This window comes from Salvelinus sp. IW2-2015, linkage group LG2, assembly GCF_002910315.2.
Source record: "Salvelinus sp. IW2-2015 linkage group LG2, ASM291031v2, whole genome shotgun sequence".
Taxonomy (NCBI): domain Eukaryota; kingdom Metazoa; phylum Chordata; class Actinopteri; order Salmoniformes; family Salmonidae; genus Salvelinus; species Salvelinus sp. IW2-2015.
The window spans coordinates 9796783-9820951 of record NC_036839.1 but is presented as its reverse complement, the minus strand read 5'-3'; the positions used below and the strand labels follow the sequence as shown (position 1 = coordinate 9820951).

At 44.1% G+C, this 24169-nt stretch overlaps 1 protein-coding gene across 1 annotated transcript in view; it reads left to right on the top strand.

Annotated features, from left to right (window-relative positions):
- Positions 1–24169, top strand: part of LOC111974119 (kalirin) — a 280207-nt gene that overhangs the window by 150508 nt on the left and 105530 nt on the right. Inside the window, exons 10-11 of the mRNA XM_070446990.1 lie at positions 13158–13280; positions 18736–18927. Of these exons, the coding sequence (XP_070303091.1) occupies positions 13158–13280; positions 18736–18927 (315 nt within the window). The remainder of the gene's footprint in view (positions 1–13157; positions 13281–18735; positions 18928–24169) is intronic.

Here is a 24169-nt window from a genome sequence, read left to right as displayed (position 1 = left end):
TATTTAGAATAGAGTGAACAGTTCAAATAGTTCTTAGCTGGGAGTTGGTCAGGGATTCTAGTGCCTTGGCTAGGCAAGATTACTTGGAGATTGGCCGGTAATTATCGAAGTCAGAAGGATCTCCGCCTTTATGTAGGGAGAGGACATGTGCCGCTTTCCAAATCACAGGGATGACACCCGTAGGAATTGTCAAGTAAATAAGTATGGGTTTTTGAGTGGGACGGAGTGGCAGCCCATGCCATTTAGCAAGGCACTTAATACATCGTAGACCTCAAATGGTTGAAATGAGAATAAAGTATGTGAGTCTGTTAGAGCATCATTCTGAGGTGACGAAAGGACTCCCTCTAGTGGAATGAGATGAGATTTAAGAGACTATCCTTTCATACAGGTGGCCAGCTGAAGCAAAATGATTATTAAAAGCACTACAAATTTTCATTTTGTCTAGTACGGGACGAGAGGTTGTAAAAGCCTGCTGGGGCAACGAGGGGGTTGGAGTTTTGTTGAAAAGATTTGACCAATTTCCAGAAATTAGCTGGATTACCACCGTTCTCCGATATATATAATTCACTAAATATGTTGATTTTGCTTTTCTAACCAGAGATAGACATGTATTTCTCAAATGTCTGAAGGACTGCCAATCAGACGTAGAATCAGTCAGTCTAGCCTTAGCCTTAGCCCAAGCTACATTTCTTTCCTGTAATTTCTCAGTCAATTCATGCGTGAACCATGGATTAGATTTGCCTTTTATCCTTAGCCTTTTGTACAACGCATGTTTATCTGCAACAGAGCTATACAGGGAAATAAAACAATGAAGTGCGTGATCCGAGTCAGTGATAGTTGACGCAACCCACCAGTCACTCAGCCCCAGTTGAAAAAGAAATGCTCATTAAAATGCCTATAATGTCTCTGTAATAATACATGAGCGAGATTTAGATCATTTAACATCTGTTATGAGGCGATTGGACAACAGTCACTGAACTCATTAGCAAATATCCCATTGGCTGTAAACTTTGGAGGGGTATTTGTTAGAATAACATCTAAGAGAGTAGGTTTTTAAGGGTGTTTAAAGGTTGATGCGAGTTGGTTTAGGACAGATGTGGTAATACACACAGCAACATTCAAATTGTTGTTTATGAATATGGCGACACCCCCACCTCTGCCAGCTCTGTCAGATCTATAAACATTATATCCATTATATCCAAGACACATAAAAGTCTGGCACAGACTTTTTTTTAACCAAGTCTCAGTAATAATCAAAATGGCCACGTTAGTTTGAGAAGAAATAATTACAATATGATCCATTTTCAAAATCAAAGTTCTGGCATTTACATGAAACAGTCCAAGGCCAAAACTACAGGATTTCAGATCAGACGGAGTCTTTAACACAAACATGCTGTGATCAGTAGGTAACCCTCCATATGAAATAGCCATGGGGTTGGCTTGAAACGGTATAGATAAGATTGTTTAGAACTGTGCCATTTGGTCTATGCCTCGAAGAGGATGTGGATTAATACAGGACTCAAATGAGGGTTACCTATTTCGGGCAAGGACTGATAAGATAACCCATCACTTTTTTAGTACCTTTTCAATGTTAGCACTCAGCATCTAAGTTGCTCTCCTGTTCGTGTGCAGGCCGTCCCTTTTTAGAAACTGCGGTTGCTCCCAAAGCATATCGAAATTGTCAATAAAATCAAACGCTTTTTCAGAAATAGTCCTGATTTCATTCAAGAGTCCAGTGCAAGTAGCCGGGAGAAGCAATCAATTCCACAACCGTGTGTTGGGATAGAGCCAGAAATTAAAATCAGCTTGCCCCTAGCCAATATTCTGTCTCTCAGGTATTCAAAGTCTCGTCTCAACTCAGCCCATTGCCGCAGTGTGCAGCGCCGGGTTTTGGTCTAGAATGACCGAAAGCTCCCAAGTGATGTCACGCACTCTGCCACCAGGGAAGCAGTCTGCGCCATCAACCACGGCATCCTTTACAATGGAACTCCCAACAATTGCTATCTTGGGAGGGGGAGGTTGTGGATTTCCAGACACCATGCACCCTATTCCCTATCAATCAAATTTAAATCAAATGTATTTACAAAGCCCTTTTTACATCAGCAGATGTCACAAAGTGCTATACAGAAACCCAGCCTAAAACCCCAAACAGCAAGCAAAGCAGAAGTAGAAGAACGGAGGCTAGGAAAAACTCCCTAGAAAGGCAGGAACTTAGGAAGAAACCTAGAGAGGAACCAGGCTCTGAGGGGTGGCCAGTCCTCTCCTGGCTGTACCGGCTGGAGATTATACGAGTACATGGCCATTAAGGCCAGATTGTTCTTCAAGATGTTCAAACGTTCATAGATGACCAGCAGGGTCAAATAATAATCACAGTGGTTGTAGAGGGTGCAACAGTTCAGTACCTCAGGAGTAAGTGTCAGTTGGCTTTTCATAGCCAAGCATTCAGAGGCTGAGACAGCAGGTGCGATAGAGAAAGAGAGTCGAAAACAGCAGGTAGCACATCCAGTGAACAGGTCAGGGTTCCATAGCCACAGGCAGAACAGTTTAAACTGGAGCAGCAGCACAACCAGGTGGATTGGGGACAGCCAGGAGTCATCAGGCCAGGTAGTCCTGAGGCATGATCCTAGGGCTGAGGTCCTCCGGGAGGGGAGGGAGAGAGGGAGAGTGAGAATTTGAGGGAGCATACTTAAATTCACACAGGACACCAGATAAGACAGGAGAATTACACCAGATATAACAGACTGACCCGAATTGACCATTGCAGCATAGATACTGGAGGCTGAGACAGGGGTGGGTCGGGGGACACTGTGGCCCCGTCTGACAATACCCCCGGACAGGGCCAACCAGGCAGGATATAACCCCCACTTTGCCAAAGCACAGCCCCCWCACCACTAGAGGTTTATCAACAGATATGTACTGTAGTGCACTACTTTTGACCAGAGCCCTATGGGACAGGCACTACATAGGGAATAGGGGTGCCATGTGGGACACAGCCTGTGTAATACAGCATTGTGCTAGATAGAATACATCACAGTGAAAGCCACGCTGGACTGGCTGAAAGAGAAACACTGTAGTGTATAGTCCAGTGAGTCCACTGTGTGTGTCTGGCCCCTGGCCCTCTGCCCACAGTCAGAGTGGAGCTCAGTGATAGGGGGTGACTTTGTTTACAGCTCACTAATTACATATTGTTAGGAACAGACAAGGCCTGCTTATACTATACCTCAGGGACAACCGTCCTCCACTGTGTGTGCTTCCCAAACGGAACCCTATTCTCTATTTAGTGCACTACTGTTGACCAGCGCCCATAGGGATGCATACATGGAGACTGTAGCATGCATTCTGTTAGTTAATTTACACACTGTATACACACAGAGCCGCAAGTTTATATACGTTTACTTAAGGGAACCACACCAGTGTAGTTCATTGATATTCATTTTGGCTGGTTTAATGAACATCATTATTTGTCTAACAGCACAGAATGCTATCAACAGCTATAGTATGCATGTCTCTTTCTCTCGCTCTCTTGCTCTCGCTCGCTCTTTTTCTTTCTTTCCCATCTCAGCCTGATGCGTAGCCTGATGTGTAGATGAAGTCCTTGAGCATTAGTCTCTGTAGCACCTAGTAGGAGTATCCACTCCTGTTTTATTTAAGGGAAAGAATAACTACTGCATCAATGATTGTGAATGACTCAATGAGACTCAATGAAAATGAGCTGAGATGATCCCTTGACTCCCCACCTTTCTGCGATGCTTCTGCCTCTGATTCAGTTGACCGACTCTATCAGAGCCTGCAGACTCCCATAATCTCTGTTACTGTGCTCCAGAGATATCTTTCCCATACAAGTTGGCAAGGGTTATTTTTCTCCTATTTGGATTAGCCTGTCTACGGTTTAGCAAGATGACGCTTTGTCTCTCCGCCCCCCCCCTCCCCCAGTCTTTCTTTCTTTCTCTCTCTCTCTCTCTTTCTCTCTTCTTTTTTCCTGTGATGTTGAGTGGCTGGTCTATTTTGTAGATAAGCAAACGTAATCCTTTGTTCTGGGCTTACTGACTGGGCCGGGCTTGGTGAGCGATTGAAGCCTCCACCATGGCAGATCAGGACTGGGGTTATCAGCAATGCACATGAGTGACCGCTGCACCGCACTGCACTGCACCGCGCCACACAGCCAGGCAGCAGACAGTGTTGATGGGCTGCATTTCAAGCCCCTGACTCATTGGATACGTCCCAAATGGCACCTATTCCCTATGTAGTGCACCGCTTTGGCCAGAGCCTACCCAGCAAGCACATCATGTTCTGAGACTCATATGTTTCTTAGAGCTTGGTGAGAGAGTGGTTGTCCTATGGTTATTTTGCATACAACCTTCCCACAACTTTCTTGGGAATGGTGCAGGAAAGTTGCTTGACTTTGGAAAATGTTCAGCACATTTCAGGAACTTTCACAAAAAAACTTTTCTAAAGTTCGAACATGGTTACATTTCATTTAAATTTTGGTCATGTTCTAGGAACGTTTTCCAACTGGTTTGACATTGGGAATGTTCTCAAACAGTTCAGAGGACGTTAAGAAACAACGTTCTTCTTTGGGAATTTCAGTACTTCAACATAAAATAAAATGTTATTTGTTATATGCTTCCTAAACAACAGGTGGAGACTAACAGTGAAATGCTTGCCCACGGGCCCTTCCCAACTATGCAGAGAGAAAAATAGAAAAATAATAGAAAAATATAATTACACAATAAATAAATATACAATGAGTAACGATGTACATGCTGTATAGGTAGGGGTAAAGTTATTAGGCAACAAGACAGTAGCAGCAGCGTATGTGATGAGTCAAAAGAGTTAGTTCAGAAAGGGTCAATGCAGATAATCTGGCCAGCTATTTGGTAGTCTTATGGCTTGGGGGTAGAATCTGTTCAGGATACTGTTGGTTCCAGACTTGGTGCATCGGTACTGCTTGCCATGTGGTAGCAGAGAGAACAGTCAATGACTTGGGTGGCTTTGACAATCTTTAGGGCCTTCCTCTGCCACCGCCTGGTGTAGAGGTCCTGGATGGCAAGGAGCTCGGCCCCATTGATGTACTGGGCAGTACGTACTACCCTCTGTAGCGCCTTGCGGTCAGATTCCAAGCAGTTTCCATACCCAGCGGTGATGCAGCCAGTCATGATGCTCTCAATGGTGCAGCTGTAGAACTTTTTGAAGATCTGAGGGTCCATCCGGCATTGTAGGATTCGATCTTAGTTCGTCGGAGGTCGTAGCAGGATTTCTTTTAAGCGTCTGGGTTAATATCCTGCTCCTTGAAAGCGGTAGCTCTAGCCTTTAGCTCAGAGCTGATGTTGCCTGTAATTCATGGCTTCTGGTTGGGATATGTAAATCTGGTCACTGTGGGGGTGACGTCATTGATGCATTTATTAATGAAGCCGGTGATAGATGTGTTAATATTTTTCAGCTCCTAAAAATATAGATGAAAACTCTCTTGATAAATATTAAGGTCTGCAGATTATCATGAGGTATTCTAACTCAGGCGAGCAGAAATGTGAGACTTCCTTAACATTAGAGATCACGCACCAGCTGTTGTTAACAAAGAGACACACCCCTCCCAACCTCATCTTACCCAAGGCTGCCAACCGGTCTTGATGGTACATGGAAAAGTCAGCGAAATACAGTTGAAGTCGGAAGTTTACATACAGTTAGGTTGGAGTCATTAAAACTCGTTTTTCAACCACTCCACACATTTCATGTTAACAAACTATAGTTTTGGCAAGTCGGTTAGAACGTCTACTTTGTGCCTGACACAAGTCATTTTTCCAACAATTGTTTACAGACAGATTATTTCACTTATAATTCACTGTATCAAAATTCAGTGGGTCAGAAGTTTACATACACTAAGTTGACTGTGCCTTTAAACAGCTTGGAAAATTCCAGAAAATTATGGCATGGCTTTAGAAGCTTCTGATAGGCTAATTGACATCATTTGAGTCAACTGGAGGTGTACCTGTGGATGTATTTCAAGGCCTACCTTCAAACTCAGTGCCTCTTTGCTTGACATCATGGGAAAATCAAAAGAAATCTGCCAAGACCTCAGAAAAACATTTGTAGACCTCCACAAGTCTGGTTCATCCTTGGGAGGAATTTCCAAATGCCTGAAGGTACCACGTTTATCTGAACAAACAATAGTACGCAAGTATAAACACCATGTGACCACACAGCCGTCATACCGCTCAGGAAGGAGACGCGTTCTGTCTCCTAGAGATGAACGTACTTTGGTGCGAAAAGTGCAAATCAATCCCAGAACAACAGCAAAGGAACTTGTGAAGATGCTGGAGGAAACAGGTACAATAGTATCTATATCCACAGTAAAACGAGTCCCGTATCGACATAACCTGAAAGGCTGCTCAGCAAGGAAGAAGCCACTGCTCCAAAACCGCCATAAAAATGCCAGACTACGGTTTGCAACTGCACATGGGGACAAAGATTGTACTTTTTGGAGAAATGTATTCTGGTCTGATGAAACAAAAATATAACTGTTTGACCATAATGACCATCATTATGTTTGGAGGAAAAAGGGGGAGGCTTGCAAGCCAAAGAACAACATCCCAACTGTGAAGCACGGGGGTGGCAGCATCATGTTGTGGGGGTGCTTTGCTGCAGAAGGGACTGGTGCACTTCACAAAATAGATGACATCATGAGGATGAAAAATGATGTTGATATATTGAAGCAACATCTCAAGACATCAGTCAGGAAGTGGAAGCTTGGTCGCAATTGGGTCTTCCAAATGAACAATGACCCCAAGCATACTTCCAAAGTTGTGGCAAAATGGCTTAAGGACAACAAAGTCAAGGTATTGGAGTGGCCATCACAAAGCCCTGACCTCAATTCTATAGAAAATGTGTGGGCAGAACTGAAAAAGTGTGTGCGAGCAAGGAGGCCTACAAACCTGACCCAGTTACACCAGCTCTGTCAGGAATGGGTCAAAATTCCCCCAACTTATTGTGGGAAGCTTGTGAAAGGCAACCCGAAACGTCTGGCCCAAGTTAAACAATTTAAAGGCAATGCTACCAAATACTAATTGAGTGTATGTAAACTTCTGACCCACTGGGAATGTGATGAAAGAAATACAAGCTGAAATAAATCCTTCTCTCTACTATTATTCTGACATTTCACATTCTTAAAATAAAGTGGTGATCCTAACTGACCTAAGACAGGGAATGTTTACTAGGATTAAATGTAAGGAATTGTGAAAAAAATGGGTTTAAATGTATTTGGCTAAGGTGTATGTAAACTTCCGACTTCAACCTTAGGAACATAACACAAAACTGAGGAGGCTACGCCCCCTTTATCCCCCTCGTGGAGCCGGGTACGGGTTAAGGTTAGGGCTAGGGTTAATTTTAGGTTTAGGGTTAGGGTTAGTAGATAGTTAGTTGAAATGTTACTAATAGTCTGTAGATAGTCCATAGATGGACTATCCAAATAAAATGTTACCACAGTCCTCGGTTTCTGGCTGTATGATGGCCATAGAAAATAAAAAACGTAGTGTGTCCAAAACGCACCCTATTGCCTATATAGTGCACTACTTTTGACCAGATCATCTATGGGCCCTTGGAAGCAGTAAAATACCATGTGAATAAATAGCACAGTGGGTTGGAGAATTGCTGACATTCACAAATCCACAAAAAAATATGCTTCATACATGAAGCACAATTCTGCTGTTGCCTAAGGTAACAGTTTATTTTATTTTAGTGCTATCCCTTGCAGTCGTTATCCATTGCATTGTATGCTTTACCTTAAGATAAATGAGAGGAATGTCATTAGATTAACCCAAATGTGGAGGTAGGAGAGTATAGAGACAGCCCCAGGTTTCTCCAACTCCTCTTAAATCTGGCTACGGATATATAGTAGATGACCTTGGATAGCGCTGAACTTCCTCCACACATCCTCCAACACTGCTTCCTCCTGACAAGCCCCTTGCAGTTTGGAAGCCCTTGCATCCTAAATAGCAACCTATTACCTTTATATAGTACACTACTTTTGACCTGTGCTCTATATCCAGCTAGCACATTTGGTTCCTTAGAAGTTGTGGAAAAGTAAATGTTTGGTTTCCCATTGGTTCTGGGAACGAAGCGATAAGTTTCCTGACCGTTAAAACAGAACGTTTTATAAACGTTCTGAATATGGAAGTTAACATATTGCCTGTTCTGGGAACTGCAAGACTTGTGTGAGGTTCTGAGAACGTTTTACTATGGTTCGCTGTTGTTCTGGGATTGATTTGCACTTTTTGCAACAAAGTACGTTAATCTCTAGGAGACAGAACGCATCTTCTTCCTGAGCGGTATGATGGCTTTGTGGTCCCATGGTGTTTATACTTGCGTACTATTGTTTGTACAGATGAACATGGTACCTTCAGTTGTTTGGAAATTGCTCCCAAGGATGAACCAGACTTGTGGAGGTCTACACATTTTTTTCTGAGGTCTTGGCAGATTTCTTTTGATTTTCCCATGATGTCAAGCAAAGAGGCACTGAGTTTGAAGGTAGGCCTTGAAATACATCCACAGGTACACATCCAATTGACTCAAATGATGTCAATTAGCCTATCAGAAGCTTCTAAAGCCATGACATAATTTTCTGGAATTTTCCAGAAATAGGCACAATCAACTTAGTGTATGTAAACTTCTGACCCACTGGATTTGTGATACAGTGAATTATAAGTGAAATAATCTGTGTGTAAACACTTGTTGGAAAAATTACTTGTGTCATGCACAAAGTAGATGTCCTGGCTGGCTTGCCAAGACTATAGTTTGTTAACAAGAAATTTGTGGAGTGGTTGAAAGAAGAGTTTTATTGACCCCAACCTAAGTGTATGTAAACTTCTGACTAAAATTAGCAAAAAAGTTCAAATGATTGAGCGACAGATTGGTGCCCAAAAAAATCTGTATCCCTTCTGCGCTGCGTCAGCACAATGGACAAAGCGCATTGCGGTGTGTGTAGGGAGGCTTTGGAAAGCCACTCAGCGGATATGTGCAGTATGACTCCTATGGTTTTCCATAAAAATGGGGGGGGGTGCTCATCTCTCTGGTAGGCTAAGTGAATGTGATACGCCTCCGCCTGTAATAATTTGATTTATAAGGGTGGAGTCAAGTGAACCAGTTTGGGACTGGTGAGGACTCCGTGTTGGAGCCTGAGCTGTTTCCATCCTGTTCATCTGCTGTTCCTATGGGGTGTGCTCTGCAGGAGTGTCTGCTCTACTGTATGGGCAGGTAGGGGCGTGGATCAGAAAACTAGTCAGTATCTGGTGTGACCACCATTTGCCTCTCCTTTGTATAGAGTTGATCAGGTTGTTGATTGTGGCCTGTGGAATGTTGTCCCACTCCTCTTCAATGGCTGTGTGAAGTTGCTGGATATTGACGGGAACTGGAACACGTTGCCGTACACGTCGATCCAGAGCATCCCAACATGCTCAATGGGTGACATGTCTGGTGAGTATGCAGGCCAAGGAAGAACTGGGAGATTTTCAGCCTACAGGAATTGTGTACAGATCCTTGCAACATGGGGCCGTGCGTTATCATGCTGAAACATGGGGCGATGGCGGCAGATGAATAGCACAATGGGCCTCAGGATCTCGCCACGGTATCTCTGCGCAATCAAATTGCCATCAATAAAATGCAATTGTGTTTGTGATCCATGGCTTATGCCTGTCCATACCATAACCCCACCGCCACCATGGGGCACGGCGCCATACACGCTGTCTGCCATCTGCCCGGCACAGTTGAAACCGGGATTCATCCGTGAAGAGCACACTTTTCCAGCATGCCAGTGGCCATTGAAGGTGATAATTTGCCCACTGAAGTCGGTTACGACGCTGAACTGCAGTCAGGTCAAGGCCCTGGTGAGGACGACAAGCAAGTAGATGAGCTTCCCTGAGACAGTTTCTGACAGTTTGTGCAGAAATTATACTGTTGTGCAAACAACCAGTTTCATCAGCAGTGGTCATTCCTGCAGTCAGCACGCCAATTGCATGCTCCCTCAAGACTTGAGACTGTGGCATTGTGTTGTATGACAAAACTGCCTTTTATTGTCCCCCGCACAAGGTGCACCTGTGTAAAGATCATGCTGTTTAATCAGCTTCTTGATATGCCACACCTGTCAGATGGATGGATTATCTTGGCAAAGGAGAAATGCTCATTAACATGGATGTAAACAAATTTGTGCACAAAATTTGAGCGTAATAAGCTTTTTGTGCATGTGGAACATTTCTGGGATCTTTTATTTCAGCTCATGACACATGGGACCAACACTTTACATGTTGCGTTTATATTTACCATTCTCCAAGTGGAAACGTTGTTTGGACAGCTCACGAACTGCACAACACTTGCAGTAAATAACTTTTGGTTTATTGAATTGCATTCACCAGTTTACTGTACATTTCTTCTGTTGTAGTTGTTTGGAGAGTATTTGTCCGGTTTCTCCACTATGTTTAATGTTGCGCGCTTTAGCGTGCATAGAAATACCTGGCCTGCGTGCCAAGAAGAAGTGTGGTCAAATTAATTTAAGTGCCTGTTTGGGGATGTTCTAGTTAGTTTACTGTTGGGTAACTCAAGGGGAGGCTGTATCTGAGCCTGAATGACCCCACCTGTGCTTTATTGGTTATGACCGGTTTTGCCTGATGAGAGGCTTTTTCTTTTGAATGCTGACATTTTGAAGTCAGACCTTTTGTAAATACGTATATAGATTTGTAAATATCACCGTCCTCTTTGAAACGCCAGCACTGTGTAGATAAATCCAGCACTAATTTGCACCGCTACCTGCCTGCCTCATGCTGAATCTTTGTCCTTACGACTGCTAGAAGGACCCTATTTTACGCTGATAGAAGCACAGAGGATTTGGGCTACAGATTTGGCGCCAACCTGTCACTTCAAAAGCACTCAATGGTCTCAGATTCTCGGCGTTCGAACGTTAGGCTCATTGTGGGTTAGTGTGATATAAGCAGAATTCAATATAATTCCAATGCAAAACCCCACCCCAAAATATTTGCCCCCCTTGCCTATTTCAACTGCCCTTTTAGTCACTTTACCCTGGTGCCCGGTGTGCCTTAACACTATCCCTTATTCTAAACCTGACCTTAACCTTAGCAAGCAGTTGCTTATTAGCAGATGAACTATCCGGGCTATCCAAATAGTGTGACCAGGACTGCTTTCACTTATACACTGTCAAAATAATAAAGCTGTGAAAATAAAAGCACTTTTGGCATCCTCCTCCGTACATTTTTCAAATGCCTCCTCAGGGGCTTGGATCATATGTAAATGCCCGTAATATTTAACAGATTTAGACCGAGATTACATTAAGCACCACGATGTTCACACAAGTGCTCCTCTTTCCCATGGGCCTCCCGTTTTGCTTGCTGTTTTTCATGCTTCCTCTGTTTTCTTTGATGGTTTTTTCCAGGCCATCTTTGTTTTAATGCGCCCGAATTCTGACGTATCATGTACTGTACTTTTCCAGGAAACATCTCTGAGATGTCAGTAATCTGGAGGTTACTGCAGCATCACAAACACAGGCTGTGTGCTAAATGACACCCTATTCCATATATACTGTAGCGCACTACTTTTATCAGAGCCCTCATTTTGGAGCTGGACCCATATTAAACTGAATCCAATATTTCCAGCCCACTTCCTCAACATCATGGCTAGAATAACATTGTGGTGTCGAGTAACTGCTGAGACATCACTAGACTGATAGTCTGCATCCAAAATGGCACCCTATTTCCTACATAGTGCACTACTTTTGACTAGAGCCCTGTGGGCCCTCGTCAAAAGTAGTGCACTATATCTAGGGAATAGGGTGTCATTTGGGATGCAGACATAGAATCCAGAAGTGGCACTCCCGTCCGAGGCATGGCATCCTCAGACATCTAATATCATCCCCAGCAAATATCTCTTCTATTCTCAGCCCTTCCCGTGTTTGCATGAGCGAGCCAGCCAGGTAGTTTTAGACTCCTGCTTGTTCCTGTGGATGCAGCAACTCTAATCAGTCAGGGCGAGACAAGAGTTGTCTGCTCACCCACTGACATGTTTATTAAACACTCCTGTACACACACACGCAAGCCAAGGACCCATCCCAATTCTCCTACCTACACACACACACACACACCACACACACACACACACACACACACACACACACACACACACACACACACACAACACACACACACACACACACACACACACCACAACACACACACACACACACACACACACTAACATGCAAGCAGATGACCCCTCCCTACTATTACCACACACGCAGGCAAGCAAACACGATCAGGACAGGGAGGCTACACTTGAGGACAACAAGATAATTGAAGTGGGACAGGACAGGCAAGCTTTGGTTTTCCATTCCTTGAAGTGACCGTAGAGAGCGTTATTAGGAAGGGAACAAAAGACTGACCAGGGTTCAAATACTATTTGAATACGAGCCTGCCTAGAGTGCCAGATTGTCGGGGTTTACAGTTTTGGGAGTATTCTATTGGTTCCATCTCGCCAGGCAAGCACAGAGAAAGTATTTGAAAATATTTAAAATAGTGTTTGAGCTGATGTTTGCCAGGGAATGGTGAAAGTCACTGCCACAGGGTGCTGCTCTGTTTCAGTCAGACGCTGTTTACAAAACCACACAGATGATCTCATCTTATGACCTCTCATCTATTCATTAACATTTAGTACTGTCAATTCTGCCGTACTGGCTATTCCGCCAACAATGTATAGTCACGCAATGGGACTCTAGAGTGGAGTTATGCAAAGTTCACTGCACTTTTTGGCTACCTTTCGTACTGCACATTTGGCTACTTTCTCTTTGAATGCTGTCGAGATTAAATCATGTATTCCCAGTCTAAGTAAAAGCCTAGCAAAAGGAGAGAAGGAAGCTAGACAATATTTCCGAGGCTCACTACCTCGTCTTTCCTCCAAAGTTTGGATAAAATCGGAATTCACAAAACCTCCTCTTCTTTCTCCTTGAAGATGGACTGCTGTCCTGATATAGGGTGACAGTGGTGACAGATTCCTGGCCCTGAAGCCCACACATGTGTCTGACTCCTTTGTAGGCAGGGGGGGGGAGTAACCTGGGCTGAACAGAACACTGGTTAACATGAGTGTCTTTCTCTGTGTCACTTGTGCAGGTGATGGACTGGATAGAGAACCATGGAGAGGCCTTCCTTAGCAAACACACAGGCGTGGGCAAGTCRCTCCACCGCGCCAGGGCACTACAGAAACGCCACGACGATTTTGAGGAGGTGGCACAGGTGAGAGTTCAACTATATGTGCCAATGAGCATATGTTTGCGACCTTGCTAATAGTGTGTCATTGGTCATGCCCTGAATCATGTGAATCTCCTCCCCACATTGCTGAGATGTAGTATCTGATCAAGGATCAGCTTCCCCACCCCCAAACCTAACCTTAACCATTAGTGGGGAAAATGTTCAACTGACCCCAGATCAGAGTTCAGGGGCAACTTCCTCATGCATTGTGGATGACATTTTGAGGTTGAATTGCCTCATCCATGCTACAATATCGACAAAGGCTGCATTTTCTGCAGCATTATACTACATTTGAACTGCAGTATTGTACTAGATTTGAACTCTGTTGGCTGTTATGCTATTCTGTCTAATGTCAAAGTGCTGAGGTGTCAGTGAAAGGGCAGACCACTGAACACGGTTCCAAGAGAAGACATGGTCAATAAACTGAACACTGACACATTGTTACAACCAAATGACTTATGGTTCTATTGTCCTTTTACAGCTTCCTATTACTACTGTTCTAGTGTTCAAATGCAATTCACAGATGGCAGATTTGTATTGTTTTGAAGCAAGTTCGTCTATTATTCAGTGAGGATGTCAATAAAAGCTAGAATCCTTTGTTGCTAAATCCATTTTTGGACTTCTAAATGAATCATATACTGTATACCCAAAGATTGTTGAAGAATAGAACTTATGCATGTCTCGTGCTCTTAGTTCAACTGCCGTGTCCAATCAGAACCCCAAATATACTTTTGTTTTACACCAATGTTTGTAAACAACCCAAATGTAAACGATCAAGGTATAGCCTAAAAACACGGTTCAAACTGTACATTTCATATCATGGATGGTCATTCTTTGCATCCGCAGGTCTGTCTATGAATTTGAGAGTCTTTTCATTTTTCCAGCCCCGTCCCTTAGCTTTTAGAGGAACACTTCTTTATTGTTTCAATTAAGGACTCTAGCTTTAAACTCAAAATATCGGAATGTTACGATTTTTCGTGGTTAGTTTTGATTGACAAGTGACAGAAAATGAGTGTGCAGTGAGAAATACATCCAGGCGTTTAAGAGACTCACAGAAATGGAATCCAAACCTAGTCATTTTAGCTTTAGTATGTTTTTTATGGGCTTGGCATGCAGGTTTGGTTTTTGCAGCCCATTGTAGCTGCAGTCCATATGAGAAAAGAGGCCAGAAGACTTAGACCAAGCAAGAACAAGCTGGAACCAGTCCACTGTGGAAATACACTTTCTAATTTCATCACACAGACAAACTGCACAAAGTAAGATGTTCTGCTTTAATAGGCTATATGACTATAGGTGACAAGTAGTACACAGTAGATAGCGCCTGCGTCTACCTGGCAACCTATTCCCTAGTGCAGTACTGTTGACTAGGGACCATAGGGCTCTGGTCAAAAGTAGCGCACTATGTTGGGAATAGGGTGCCATTTGGGACGCAGAGAGTATCTGATATCATCCAGCTACCCAGCAACATAAGAAATGTAAAGGTAGGGATGTCCAGTAAATAAAATAATTTCTAGTCACATTTCTTCCGCTTTGCTAACCTCCTGAGTGTAATGGTAGCTGCATGAGCCGTGACTAGTGATAACACCAGCGTTAAGGGGTTGTGTTTTGATGCTAAATGGATGTGTAATCCTGGATTCACGACAATGTTTTAGCCCCTCCTGATGATGGATTGGCTTGATTTGGGCGACCGCTCTTTCGAGATGGACAGCGTGTCTGTCTTCAGGGCAAGCAGAAGTCTGCCCGTGTGTCCCAAATGGCATGCTATTCCCTATATAGTGCACTACTTTTCATCAGGTCCCATAGGGCTTTGGTCAATAGTAGTGCACTAGAGAATAGGGTGCAGTTTAGGACAGTCTGAAAGGCCTGAACATTATATACCCTATTTTCTAACCATGTACTTCTCTCTGGGGAAAAGTGTACGAGATGAGGATGTTTAATTCACCCCTACTCCTGAAGGATGGATCAAATGGCTTAAAGAATCAAATAAAGCACTTCATATTGGAATATTTGAAATTTGAGCTCATTAAGATATGTACATATGGCACCATCATCTCCCCAAGACACCTCATCAAAGAAGATTGAAACCAAAGTCAAACCAACATTTTTTTATTGGGGGGGGGGGGGGGGATCACCTACGCCCACATAACTTCACGCGCAAACAAACGCAGATGCACGCACGAACTCAAAGCCTTTATTGATATTCATCATAATAACTCATCCAGCAATTAAAACATCAAAAGAAAAGGATGTTAAAAAATCCTAATGACATCAGTTAATTATTCAGAGAGGTTGTGCTGAGATTCAATCTGCCATTGTAGATGGAACCCCCCCCCCCACCCAAATAGCCCGAATGGCACAAACAGTGCAGCTCTCTAATGACTGGCCTCAGATGTATTCTGCCTAGAAAACATGCAATGGGGGATTTGAAGTGCTGAGCACTTCTTAATGGGAAGAGAGAGAGAGGCACAAAGCTTTTGTTTCTGGCGTCTGGTTATCAAGCCCATAAAAGTCCTGCGCGTGGAACAGATTGAATATAAGCGATACACAGGGAATCTGGCCGAGTGTTAAAAAAGACTAGGGAAGAAGAGAGACGACTCCACCTCAGCCATATCTGCAAAGGGAAAGCCTGAATGGCGTTGACTGCACCTCTCTGGAGGGATAAGATAATACAGAGGACAAGGGAGGAGTTTTCCTGAACCGATGAAAGCTATGTGCTGCCTGGGCTGGGCCTACTGCTGCTGCGTGGAATACACCCGACACCCCACTCTGGGTCTTGTCCCAAATGCCACCCTATCCCCCTACATAGTGCCCTAGGAATACGGCGCCATTTGGGACGCAGGCTATGTCTAATGGTGTGGGAGGAGTGGTTGAGTGATAGGGAATTGATATGGAGAAGGTTTTTAATCGTGATATAATTCATAGCTGTTCTGGATTTTGCGTGTACTATTGAAAATGTAGATGTGTGGGTTTTAATACAGCCTTTACTATATACATCAGTAGATAAGTACATAAGAGCTCTCTAACTGTAATCCTGCTTACTGTATCCATGTCCTTTGAATTGACCCTCCATTGTACCCCCTATAATAAGCTGGTCCTCTCTATTCACTATGAATAAATGAGATTTGGGCCAGAGCTACTGCCAATGTGACACAGAGAAGGGATCAGTGTGTGCACAACTGTTATAGGCATCCTAGGAGCGAGGAAGGGGTATTCTGATCGACAATACTCACATCAACCTGACAGTACAGGCAAATAAATCCACCTCCACAGCATGCCCTAAGTCACACAGAGAAACCCATTTTTAATCTTCGTTTTACAATCAATCAAAGCATGGATTTCAAATGTTAAATGTCAGCAGCCGCTATTAAACCTTGTCCAGTTTATTTGAGAAAAAAAGATCGATTCAGATATTTTTGAAGGGTTAAAAATGACTCGGTAGGTGTGACTGGTAGGTGTGACTGGTAGGTGTGACTGGTAGGTGGCTGGTAGGAAGGTATCAAGGAGGAACAATGACAGAAGTCCAACGCTTCTGGGGCACAGCCTAAACCAGGCTAGGCTGGCATATTTATTCAAAATAAAAGGTTCACAAAGTTGGTTCTCAAACATTAACGGAAAACAAAACATTCTCCCACTCTCCTTAAAACCTCTTAAGGATCGGACCCTTTTTTTCAATTTTCGCCTAAAATGWCATACCCAAATCTAACTGCCTGTAGCTCTGGACCTGAAGCAAGGATATGCATATTATTGATACCATTTGAAAATGTGAAATGAATGTAGGAGAATATAACACATTAGATCTGGTAAAAGATAAAACAAAGAAAAAACCAACCGTTTTTTGTTTTTGTTTTTCATCTTTGAAATGCAAGAGAAAGGCCATAATGTATTATTCCAGCCCAGGCCCAATTTTGATTTTGGCCACTAGATGGTAGCAGTGTATGTGCAACGTTTTAGACTGATCCAATGAACCATTGCATTTCTGTTCAAAATGTTGTATCAAGACCGCCCAAATGTGCCTAATTGGTTTATTAATAACTTTTCAAGTTCATAACTGTGCGCTCTCCTCAAACAATAGCATGGTATAATTTCACTGTAATAGCTACTGTAAATTGGACAGTGCAGTTACATTAACAAGAATTTAAGATTTCTGCCAATATCAGATATGTCTATGTCCTGGGAAATGTTCTTGTTACTTACAACCTCATGCTGATCGCATTAGCCTACGTTAGCTCAACCGTCCCGAGGTCGGGACACCGATCTTGTAGAGGTTTTAACTGAACCTTGAGTTAGCCTTAACTTTAAACAAAACTAGCTGGGCTGCTACCAGCTTCACTTGTAGTCCGTTCACTTCTTCCTGTGGGGACCACAATGACCAGGGCTTCAAACAAATGTCTATAGAGCTCAGTCTCCAGCGTCCAGCCAGGAGCGCCCCCGTGCTGAACTAAAGCAGGCCCTTAAATTTCTCCAGACTGCGTTGCAGCCTAATGAGGCCGAGTGGCCTCAGGTGTGGGCCGAGCCCTGCAGCCTAGCTTGCTGCAGCCTACAATGCTGGTTGTGGGGCGTGGCTGACACTCCAAACAGTAGCTTTCCCCGCCCACATCACCAGAGCACCACACTTTGGATAATCGAAGATTGGAACCCCCACCATACGTAGTGTAAATGAGCCTTGTTTGGACTTCAGTGCCAGACAGACACAGTAGGTAAGGAGACAGATAGGATTTGAATTACATGACTGTGATTATGATGAGGCCCACAGTGTTAAATCTTCTCCAGGATGCGTGACACTAGGTAAGGGTCCGACCTTAGCGTGTTGAATCGCTAAAAGTATCCCCATATGGCATCTTTATTCCTAAATGGCCCAGAATGCATCCCACATGGCACCCTACTGCCTTTCTAGTGCACTACCTTTGACCAGAGCCATATGCACCCAGTGAATGTGCCACAACCTTACGGGAGGTGACCAGTTCCCGAGCCTTTGGGATATCCCGTCCTAGTCAGATCACCACGCTGCTACTTGTTACACGCTACATGCTAGCCAGGCATTAATCCATCCTGCCCTGATGGACGGTGCTCTACGGACTTAGTCCCCACTGTTGTGTTGATCCAGAGACAACACTTGCCAAGCTGTGGGATTACCACGTAGGGAGAGCCAGGGATTTACCCTGCCACTCTGCACAGTTTTGGGGCAATTTAGTAGTGGAGGCGCCCATCGGAGAGAGAGGTCTTGTCTGTCTGTGGTGATGAAGGAGAGAGAGACAGGAATGCAGTAGTCAGTCATAGCATGCGGAGACAGAGTGCAGACAGACACAATTGTCAATGAACTTGGAGACCCCAGAGTTGCAGCGGTAAGATCCTGTAGAGTGCACCTTGCAGACCCAGTTCTCTACCTACTTGTGTTTGCGGTCGTCTAATTGAGCTGCCCTTTGTCTCCTCTGGGTACCAGAACACCTACACCAACGCAGACAAGCTCCTGGAGGCGGCCGAGCAGCTGGCCCAGACTGGGGAATGTGACCCGGAGGAGATCTACAAAGCAGCGCGACACCTGGAGGTCAGGATCCAAGACTTTGTCCGGCGGGTGGAGCAGAGGAAACTGCTGCTGGACATGTCTGTCTCCTTCCACACCCACACCAAGGAGGTAAGACCTTTGAACCCTGACCTGCATGATCAAGTTCTATGTCTGGAACGTTCTGGGGTTCAGTGACCCATTTTTTTAAATGTCTGGGAGTGGATGTGGTAGGATGCGTTGGCTGTCGGTTTCCTTCCGCACCCACACTGAAGATGTAACAGCCCTGACCTGCATGATGGTTCACGCTCCCTGTCCTTGAGAGTAGTAACTTGGCACAGGGTTGAGACTTGGGGTGGCTTGGTTTATGCAGCCTCAAGATGCCCGTCTGCGAGTGTCACTGATCACTGCAGACAGACAGGGCATTCATACCAGCCATTCACAGAGGATCGCACCCAGATTACTAAGGTATGCAGGGATTCTTCTCTCTAGTTAGCGGAGCCTGATCCATGCCAGATGTGAGAGACCAGCCTGGGCACCCTATTCCCTATATAGTGCACTACAATAGCCCACATCCCTGGTCAAAAGGTTGCTAATAGGGATGGACATTCTGTCTGTGTGAGGGCTACTTCACAGACCTACCACCATCTAATCTTAAACTCTTTAAAATCATAGTGTCCAACTGTTATTTTTTAAACTTTTAACCTGATTTTGTGATGTTCACAAATTCAATTCAATTCCATTCAAGGGGCTTTATTGGCATGGGAAATATATGTTAACATTGCCAAAGCAAGTGAAGTAGATAATATACAAAAGGGAAATAAACAATAGAAATGAACAGTAAACATTACACTCACAGAAGTTCCAAAAGAATAAAGACATTACAAATGTCATATTATGTATATATACAGTGCTGTAACGATGTGCAAATGGTTAAAGTACAAAAGGGAACATAAATAAACACAAGTATGGGTTGTATTTACAATGGTGTTTGTTCTTCACTGGTTGCCCTTTTCTTGTGGCAACTGGTCACAAATCTTGGAGCTGTGATGGCACACTGTGGTATTTCACCCAGTAGATATGGGAGTTTATCAAAATCATGTTGTCTCTCTCTCTCCCTCTCTCTCCCTCTCTCTCTATGTCTCTCTCTCTGTCTCTTTCTCTCTCTGTCTCTCTCTCTGTCTCTGTCTCTCACTCTCACTCTCTCTCTCACTCTCTCTCTCACTGAACAAGGGGTGGATGTGGTAGATGACCCTAGACAGCTTGCTCTTCTCCCCTCTTCCCCTAGCAGCTCTTCAGCGTGTAGTGTACTACTTTTGACCCGAACCCTACTGGCCCTGGTCAAAATGAGTGCACTATAAACCCTATGGGCCCTGGTCAAAAGTAGTGCTCTATAAAGTAATACGGTACAATTTTCTATCCCCTTAATGCGGCACATCATTGAGCACTGGGACAGGAGGAAGATGTAAAAGGCCTGTGTAAGCTGGGCTGGGTGACCACTGCTTGTTGAGGTCTTCTGATTTTCCTGACCAACCTACAAGCCAGAGTCATTATCGTGCGCTGCGGAGTACCACGATTCACCTGTGGAACTCTAGAGCAGCGTGGAGGACATTTGTTTGGTTCAGCTCTCCTAATGGAGCCATCATTCATGAGCTACACACACACACATACACACACATCATTCGTGAGCTAGTCCCAGTGATCTATGAGAAGCAGTGGGAGTGTGGTTTTAGGAGTCACAGCTGTTCCACACAGCGCAGAGCAGAGAGTGACTAGGGAGAGTGATTGTGTGAAGTATCTTAGCGGAATCTCAGACTGAGAAAAGGAATATGGCAATGATTTGAAAATCGCACATTTTATGGGGCGTATACAGTATATACGGCTGATTTTAAACTGTTTGCTGCCATTTTTAAGTCTCCAGCTTGTACTATTTCCAACAGCCCACTCTGCAGTCTTTTCCAAAGCCGATTTATGTTATTCACTGTGTACTGAGTATAGGAGCAGCTTACCTTCTGACTGGCTTGCTCCTGTCTACATGATGCAGTATGGTGGATTGCTTATGGAGGACGGGCTGCATCTTACATGGCACCCTATCACCTATGTAATGCACTACACTCTTACAAAAAGGGTTCCAAAAAGGTTCTTCGACTGTCCCCATAGGAGAACCCTTTTTGGTTCCAGGTAGAACCATTTTGGGTTCCAGGTAGAGCCCTTTTGAGTTCCGTGTAGAACCCTCTGTGGAAAGGGTTCTACGTGGAACACAAATAGATTCTACCTGGAACCAAAAAGGGTTCTTCAAAGGCTTCTCCTATGGGGACAGCCGAAGAACCCATTTAGGTCCTAGATAGCACCATTTTTTCTAAGAGTGTACTTTCGACCAGGCCTAGGGGTGACCCTATAGGGGTATAGGCCCTGATCAAAAGTAGTGCACTATGTAGGGAATAGGGTGCCATTTGAGACGTAGACCAGACCAGGAAATGTTGTTGGACTCTGATAGAACCGAAACTCTGTCTTTCTTTAATACTTTACATGTTGTGCTTTTAAGGGGCTCTGAGAGCTTGGCCTGAAGACGCAAACAAACCTGTGCTAAGATTGGCCTGAGATAAGACTCCTAGGGTCTGATTGTTACCCTGAAAGCCAAGGCCACATCCATTATTAATTTAGAGACCGATAGCATCCCAATAGCATTCCATCCCCCTTTTTCCTATGAAGTGCACTACTTTTGACCTGAGCCCAATGGGTGACTATGTACCCTGGTCAAATGTAGTACACTACATAGCGAATAGGATGTCATTTGGAACGCTCACGTCATAAGGCTGGTCAGTAGTAGTAGTCTACGGAGATGGCATTGCTTTTTAAAAGCCTAATGACACGAAATAGCCAGTTTACTGAGGGCGCACGCACTGCATCAGATGCATCACTAATGCCACCAAATCCCTATCAACACCGGCTCAACGGACAATTACTGACAACTTTCAACTTAGGGTTACTCGCTTGATGTGGTGTTCACTGCCAAGGGGAAGTTTTGTTGTTTGTATTTTCTCAGCTCACGTAGAAGAAAATGATGCGCGCCGCCGAGCATGTTTGATTTACGAAGGAGGCAATCACTCCACCGTAATGTATGAATCTTTTTCATTTCCCTCATCTGCTTTCTCCTCGGCTGCCTCCGCCTTCTGCTCGCGCTTATGGTTCTATCTTTATATCGATTGACATTCAATATACTTTCTCACAGAAAGCAGCAATTAGCTAAAAGAAATAAGGTTTGAGGCTGCTGTGCTGTGTGAGCTGAAAGAGACTCATTTACATTCTGGACAGTGGTCTACATGGAGACATGGTCCGCGTCCCAAATGGTACCCTATTTCCCTTTATAGTGCACTACTTTTGACCAGTTTCCATACCACGGGCTCTGGCCAAAAGAAGTGCACTTCCTAGGGATAGGGTGCCATTTGGGACTCTCCCATGAGTGCTCGGTCAGACTGCGCCCTCAAACAGACGAGGGAAGCAATCAGAGCCATGATTTAGCAAACACACACAGAGGGACTGTTGGAAAGCCTCTGTCTGTGTGCCACATGTTCACTCAGGGCAATATTATAAGATATGGTTGGGACAAGGCTTTTCCCAAATGGCACCCTACTTTTGACCAGAGCCCATAGGGGTCCAAACGGCTCATTCATGTGTTCGTTTAGGCTGCTTGATGTTGGCACTCTCTATCCGTGTGAATATGTGCTATTTAGGATGCAAGCTAAATGAATTAGGAGGATACTTAACTATGGACTCCACATGAAACATAGAATATTGATATGCTCTCAGAGAATGCTCGAAGTGTCTTCTGACTGGAGCGTTTACATTAAGCGCCCCCCAAATTCATTCCAATGCAGGCGTTTTAGTTTTGATCAAATAGAGTGTAAATGTATGAACTATAGTAATTTACTAATTCATAATTTAGTAATTTCGGTCAAATATAGTGTAAATGTAGGCGCCATAGTAATTTAATATAGGATTACAAACCCAGGATTACAGCTATAGTGCACAACCTATTTCTCCCTAATCCCATGTCTTAATTCAGGTTCATGGTGAAATCTGTGTGTAAGTGTGACGTGTGTGTTTGTACAGTATATTCTATTACAGTATTACAAACCTGGGATTACAAATAGTATGCATAGCCTATTTCACCCTAATCCTATGTCTAATCCTAATTCAGGTTCATTGTGAAATCTGTAAATGTGTGGTAGCTGTGTTGTGCTGGTCATGCCCAGTGCAGCGCAGCAACAGCCAGGATCCTTTAGCTAAAGCAGGAGTCACACAGAGAAGCATGTTTAATTCTGAGCGAGCTCAGATCAGTCATGGGGAGCAGTTACCATGGGAACCACCAAGATGGCAACGCCACTCTCTGCTTTATTCATTTATTTTTTAACCCTTCAAAAAACACAGAGAATTCCCCCTGTGTGTGTGTGTAGTCACAATCATGAGTGAAGTGTACAGGTTCGAGTGGAAATGATGACAGCGGATGTATCCCAAATGGCACCCTATTCCCTATATAGCGTGCTACCTTTGACCAGAGCCCTATAGGAATGTGGATAGGGCCCCGGTCAGAATTAGTGCACTATGAAGGGAATAGGGTGCCATTTGGGATGGAGACAGTATCTCACTGGAGGGAGATGATGACGTTAGTATAACGAGGTGTGGGTTTTTTTGCGCGCCATTCTTTAAGAATGAGGTTCCTGGAATACAACGTGTCTGTTAGTGTTCATGTGTCATGCTAGATCTTTTCGTTGTACTTATCTGGTTCAATGATTAGGCTACGCTTGTTTTGTCGACCTCATTGCAGTGTTGCGAACCACACTTGGGCATCCACTTGTAGTGCTCTCGTTGTAGTGCTCACCATCTTGACTCATTTCCATCTTCCAGTTATTGTCTGTGGAGGAACACTTAGCAAGCAGTAAATCCATGCATCGTTTAATGGCTTGGTGCATTCGGGGTAAAGGGCCGTTATTGTCATGGCTAAAATAATGAAACTCTTCATACTAGATCAACTGTTATGAGAGTAACTCATTTCACAGGCTCGCCCGCGCGCACACACACTGCACCCTGGGAGAGTGAGAAGGGCAGAGCAGCGTTACTTTTACCGTAATGTCCTATGAATATGCTTTGAGGACCAGCAGGCCTAGCAGGCCAAATCTATGTCCAGCAAGTTCATTTTTATGTAAATAGGAAAAACCTCAACGGTGCATCTCAGCTTGAACTAACTACGAACGGTGAGGAAGTCTGCGTCCCAAATGACGACCTATTCCCTATATGGGCCCTGGTAAAAAGTAGTTCACTTTATATAAGGAATAGGCAATAGGGTGCCAGTTGGGACACAGTCTTGCCAAGC